This window comes from Octopus bimaculoides, chromosome 5 (genome assembly GCF_001194135.2).
Source record: "Octopus bimaculoides isolate UCB-OBI-ISO-001 chromosome 5, ASM119413v2, whole genome shotgun sequence".
NCBI classification, from domain to species: domain Eukaryota; kingdom Metazoa; phylum Mollusca; class Cephalopoda; order Octopoda; family Octopodidae; genus Octopus; species Octopus bimaculoides.
The window spans coordinates 35,014,676-35,021,364 of NC_068985.1; the positions used below are offsets into that span (position 1 = coordinate 35,014,676).

Here is a 6,689-nt window from a genome sequence, read left to right on the forward strand (position 1 = left end):
ACCCACTACACTCTCTGAGTGGTTGGCGTTAGGAAGGGCATCCAGCTGTAGAAACTCTGCCAAATTAGACTGGAGCCTGGTGTTGCCATCCGGTTTCACCAGTCCTCAGTCAAATCGTCCAACCCATGCTAGCATGGAAAGCGGACGTTAAACGATGATGATGATGATGATGATGATATATATATATCATCATCATCATTTAACGTCTGTTTTCCATGCTGGTATGGGTTGGACAGTTCGACTGGGGGTCTGGGAAGCCATGAGGCTGCACCAGGCTCCAATCTGATCTGGCAGTGTTTCTACAGATGAATGCCCTTCCTAACACCAACCACTCCAAGAGTGTAGTGGGTGCTTTTTACGAGCCACTGCCACAAGGGTCAGAGGTGGGTGGCATCGACCATGTTTGGATGGTGCTTTTTACATGCCACTAACACAGGAGCCAGTTGGGGCGAGGGGGCTGGCATCAACTACGTTTGGATGGTGCTTTTTACATGCCACTGGCACGGGGAGCCAGACAGGCAGCACTGGCATCAGCCACAACTACAATTTCTATTTGATTGTGGTTTGATTTGATTTTGATATTGATGTACTTAACTCAATAGGTGTCCTCAAACACAGCATGTTGCCCTACAATCCAAAAGATACTTTTGAGTAGGCTGGTTATATGACACTGGCATAGGCTACAGCTGTGATCTCACTTTATTTGCCAGGTGTTCTCAGTCACAGCATATCTCTAGGGGTCTTGCTCTTTTGTCATTGCCTCTGTGAGGCCCAGCATTCAAAGGTCATGCTTCACCACGTCATCCCATGTCTTCCTGGGTTTCCCTCTGTCATGGGTCCCTTCAACTGTTTGAGAGTGGCACTTCTTCACACAGCTCTACTCATTCATCCTTAGTACATGACTATACCAGTGCAGACGTCTCTCTTGCACACCACTTTCAATGCTTTTTATGTCCAACATTTCTCTCAGGGCGCTTACACTCTGTTGTGTGTAAACACTGACATTAAACATTTAGTGGATCATGCTAGCTTCATTTCTTTCGGGCCTATGCATGTTGTCAGCAGTCATGGTCCATGTTTCACTGCCGTGAAGCATGGTAGCTCGCACACATGCATCGTACAATCTACCTTTCACTCTGAGCGAGAGGCCCTTTGTCACCAGTAGGAGGTAGAAGCTTTCTGAACTTTGCCCTGGCTATTCATATTCTAGTGGCAATGTTCTCTGAGCATCCACCCCCACTACAGACTTGGTCACCTAGGTAGCAGAAGCTATCAATTACTTCTAGTTTCTGACCTTGGCATGGGATGGAATCTGTTTTCTGAGCTTCTGTGGTGTTTATTGCCCCAGTGTATCTGCTGCACTGAAAGCTATCTTCCAGGTTAATCTTCCTTTGATGTTGCTGCACCTCTTATATGTCCATAGCTTACATTGGGTACATCATATGGTGTTTCTACCTACACCTTTTCTACAGATCAAACAGGGCCATCTACCTGAAGGGGTGTGTGATGTGTTCGCCTTCCTACTTACTAAGACTTTGGTTTTGTGACATTTACTCTAAAGTCCTTCGTTTCTAAACCTTGCTTCCACACCTGAAATTTCTTCTCTAGTTCTGGTAGTGATTCTGCTTTGAGGGCCAGGTCATCAGCATAGAGGAGCTCCCAGGGGCAACCTGTCTTGAATTCCTCTGTTATTGCCTGAAGAACTATGATGAATAAGAGGGAGCTGAGGGCTGATCCTTGGTGGACCTCTACTTCTATCAGGAATTCTTCACTATACTCATTGCCAACCCTAACCTTACTAATGGTACCTCTGTATAGGGCTTGTACTGCTCTTATTAACCATTCATCAATCCCTAGTTTCTGCATTGCCCACCAGATAAGGGACCGGGGGACCCTGTCAAAGGCTTTCTCCAAGTCCACAAAAGCCAAGTATAGAAGTTTATCTTTGGCTAGGTATTTCTCCTGCAGTTGTCGTACCAGGAATATACCTGGGACAAAACTGAACTGCACTCATCTAAGCATACTCTCTCCCTAATTAGTTGTGCTATGACCCTCTCCATGACCTTCATCACCTGATCCAGAAGTTTGATACTACTGTAGTTATTTCTATCTAAAACATCACTTTTACCCTTGTAGCAGTTGACTATGGTGCTGCTACGCCAGTCATTGGGTATGACTCCTTCGTGTATCACCTGGTTAACAATACAGGTGACTAGGCTATAGCCAACACTGCCAGATATTTTAGTTACTATAATTTATTAGCTTCTTTTCCATATTCTTGGTTTATGCATGTCTATGCAAATATAGTATTGGTTTATCCCATTTATATTCATTAGAAATTAAATAAATAAAGAATTTTGACATGTACGAATATTTATTTCCCCTCACTGTAGATAGATAAAGTAACTGAAGTAGAGAACGTGTATTATAGGATAACAAAGATGAGACTAGTTATAGACAACTCAACAGCAACTTTTATTTCCACACATGTATCACACAGGATTAACATAAAAATGGAAGAACCACTTCAATATGCTCCTTCTACAGACTACCTCAATAATGATTGACAATGTTTTCATTGTTGCAGCTGACAACTTCAATTAACATGTTGGCCAACATGATGATGTTTACCATGATATTAGTGAAAGTTTTGGATGTGGTTTAAGAAATGAGGAGGGTGTAAGGCTCTTAGAATCCTGTGATGAAATTGGTCAAACACATACTTTAAAAATCCAGCCAACCACCTACCAATCTGGTGAACACAATTAGTCATACAGATTACATTTTCACAAACAAAAGGGCTGGTTTGCTGGTGGAAATGTAGACCTTTCCTAGTGAAGAATACACTTCACAACATCGATTAGTGACAAGTAACATAAGAGTCAGAGATAAGCAGACACAGGAATGAAAGATAACTTGGAGAAAGAAAATATAGGAACAAAAGGATGCCATTATAGCTTTGTTAAGCTATACATAAAAGTAACCAGAAACAAGAGTGTGTCAGTGTATTGTTTATTTAGCTTTAATCAGCTTCACTGTCAGGGAGAGTATGATTGGCCATTTCAATATCCAGACTCTTCTCCTGCCTAACCAGAACTCCCTTTTCTGAGGACCAACTCAATAGCCCACAGTGAAAGTCCCTATCTACAGCTTGTCTGTTATAAGTCCATTGGCAGTACCCTACACTATAATTAGGAATAAATGTAGAGAAATTTTAACTGATGCGTATGATTGTTAGGAGAAAGACCTAGGCACCTGCAGCACAGATGACAACAGAATTTTCTAGACTGCTTTATATTAGCAGTTATATTTCCTGTTTTGCCCATTTGTTATTTATCTGTGATATCAGTGTATATTTAGTGATTTAGTGCTTCTCGCTAAGGCTAATTTGTGGTTTTCCTGTAGATATTGAGTTCCTATGTCAATGGAGTATTCCATTTCAATGTCTACATAGTTGTCAATATTATTTATTGTACAAGATATACTGTCAGTCTCACCATGAGAAGAGTTGAACTTGAAAATGTCATCTGCATATCTGAAGAAAAAAGCATAAGAAAGCATTCCAGTTGGTCCATATATGTGATGGTTTGCTAAGTTAGATCACTCAGTGAGTTTTGTGCAATACCTTCTGATTATTGATATCAACAAAGATAATACTGTTTTATTTTTCATCTAACTAAAAATATATAAACAATATTCATGATATTGCTATAATCTCAACCCCACTATCCAACAAAAATGAGGATATATTTTCAAAACACACACAATTACACACACACGCATGCATGCACACATGCACGCACACACACACAAATGCGTGCGCGTGCAAACACACACAGACTAAAATACATTCATGCATTGACGTAATTTTTGTCAATTCTTCTACTTCAGTTTTACCAAAATTGGTCACAATCAAGGCTACTTCTGACACAGATCTAGTGGAAAATAAGAATAAAAGTTATGAATGCCTTATTAAAGACACCAACCCTGTATTTTCAGTCTATTGGTTGATTACTAAGAAAGATGGAAAACTAAAAAATGCTACAGAGTATATTGCAAACAAGTCAATCAAATCAGGAAACCTGACCACTTTATCATCAAAACTGACATTAACTCTTAATATGAATTTTCAGAAATTACAGTGTGTTGCATATTTTCCGGGTAAAAAGGAATTTGATAAATATTCAAAGGAACTTGATTTGCATATGAAATGTAAGTTTTTACTTTTTCTATATATAAAGTACAAACACCAGATTTGTTCAAAATTTTTACTTGAAATATATGTACATTTCTAAATTTATATCTAACACAACGAGAAGATTACATAACTTTAACAGTTTTGAAAAGAGTTTTTCTTTTTATTGATTTACATTTTTGTTGTTATAATGTTGTATCACTGGCCAATAATGAACTAACAGATCCCAAAATATATGCGGTCATTTCTGTAATTTGCATAAATTTACTAAAGCATCTATTTCATTGAGTTCTACTTTCCAGAGTAAGATGCATAGCTAAAACAAATGTGTTCTTTAAAAATGTATGTTTAGTCAGTTGCATATCTGCTCCCTTCTCTTTACTTTTAGTTTGCAATAACTTTGTATTGTAGTTCTTGAGAATATTAGACATGTTTTTGTACAGCTGTAACTTTCTTTAGTTCTAATATTCCTGAACAGCTTTTGAAATATATGGCCATTTGGCAAATGTTTATCTGTTCAGCAAAGAAAATGTTTTGCAACATTTTACTTTTTTCAACAATGTTGTATGGTGAGTCCTAACACCATGATGTTAGGTATTTTCACTGTGATTTTTGCATAGTTGTCACATGGCATTGGTATATACATTATTCTTTCTTTAGCTTGTTAGCCTCATAGATTCTTGCTGCAGTATTCTATAGCCCTGCTGAAGATTACATTGGAGGGAAGATAATGAGCTTGATGGCATTTAATTGTTAGTTATATTCTATATGGATGTACAATATGGTGGTGTTTGTTTTCTCTGAGAGCTCTTCAGTTTTAAGCTCAGGTTAAACATAAAAACCAGAATGTTTGCCATTGTATGGTATTAAGCAGAATATTGTAATTATTAGAAGTAATATTTATCGCCACATCAATATGGCTGTTTGATGTTACTACTGTTTTAACTCAAGGCAAATACCCTGCCAGTTAGTTACTGGTGCAACCTGCACCCCATATATATTGCAAGCAGATGACGGGATCACATGATCGAATGGTTTCAGGCTACTTGTGCCCACCTTCAATTGTGAACACTTGACTGCTAGAAATAACAGGGATTTGTTCCAGCTTGCAATATATAGAAAAATAAGTACCATTGGTCACTCATTTTGCAACAAGCAAAGTAGCTAGTTTGAAAATTCTCAATAAGAGACAAAAATAGTAACCATACAAAGAAGTAATACTTATTGTCATATCATCATTATCATCATCATCATCATCATCATCATCATCATCATTATGAGTTTTACTTCTTTTTTGAACTTTGTTTCCATTTCTTGCCGAGTGCTTTCCCAACACTTAGGACAAAGAAGCTCACTGTATACAGTGGTAGATCTTTAAAATAAATACATAAGATTGTTCATTTACAAAGACAAGTGATAGAAAAAGCAAAAAAAAAAAAAAAAAAAAAAAAAAAAGAAAAAAAAAGGGGAAAAGAAGAAAGAAAGACAAAAGAAAAAAGATAATAGAAAAGAGGAAAAAATGAAGAAAAAAAGAAAAAGTCACAGCAGCAATGCTCTTCTCGATATATGTAATGCACCCATTAAAACAATCTTTGCACTCCTTGCATGGATGGTTAACCAGGTATCATTTTCAAATAGTTTTCAGTTCCCTTTTTGATCATTCCAAGTGCTCCTACTGATCACTTGTATAGTAACTGACTTGAGATAAAACAATTTTTTTGACTTCAGTGAGCAAAATTTAAAATTTTCTGAGCTTGTCATTCAATAAACAGACTTTATTGTTTTGGTCTTACACAATAATATCCAGCTAATTGGCTTTGATGGGGTTGTCTGTATGTTCTGGAATGTCCCAAAGAATTGTTACATTTTCTTCCTCAGTTACAGCCTGCTTATACTATTTATCAGCAGTTTGATTTTATAATGTTGACATATTAACCAGTATAGATATTGGCCAAGACTTTCATGTCTTGATTTATATTCCACTGGTGCTAAAACTTTGTATTCGGAGATTAGAGGTCAACAGTTTAAATCTCATCACTGCAAAATTGGCAACTCGAGTGTACTCCATTTTTCAGCCAGCCAATTGCTCATGTGCTTTTTTATTCCATTGATTTCACCTTCTTTGCAACAAAAGCTGCCACGCTTCTATCATGCTGTTCAACCCGGTTTTATGCATGAACTCAATAGCAATTTTTTTACTCTCCTTCCTGACAAAATGAAGCTTCTTATTCTTCTCATGATTTTCAACAAGTTTCAGCATCCAGTCATTAGACCTTTCAAGATATCTGGCCAGTCAAATTGTTGTGGCTTTGTAAGAGATTTCAAACTGGTTCATACATCGACCTCCTTGGGCTCTAGGAAGGTTAAGACAATCAATATCTGCCTTTGGGTAGTGCATCTTATTGCAAGTTAGCAACATAAAAATTTTCCTGTCAATGTTCTTTATTTCACTGATATTCCAGTTCAACACATTGAAGCTATAAGTAACAACTAG

At 37.4% G+C, this 6,689-nt stretch overlaps 1 protein-coding gene across 1 annotated transcript in view; it reads left to right on the plus strand.

Annotated features, from left to right (window-relative positions):
• The window catches only part of LOC128247864 (uncharacterized), a 29,226-nt gene extending 22,537 nt beyond the window's left edge, over positions 1-6,689 (plus strand). The window contains exons 4-5 of the mRNA XM_052968045.1: positions 3,892-4,212; positions 6,658-6,689. Of these exons, the coding sequence (XP_052824005.1) occupies positions 3,892-4,212; positions 6,658-6,689 (353 nt within the window). The remainder of the gene's footprint in view (positions 1-3,891; positions 4,213-6,657) is intronic.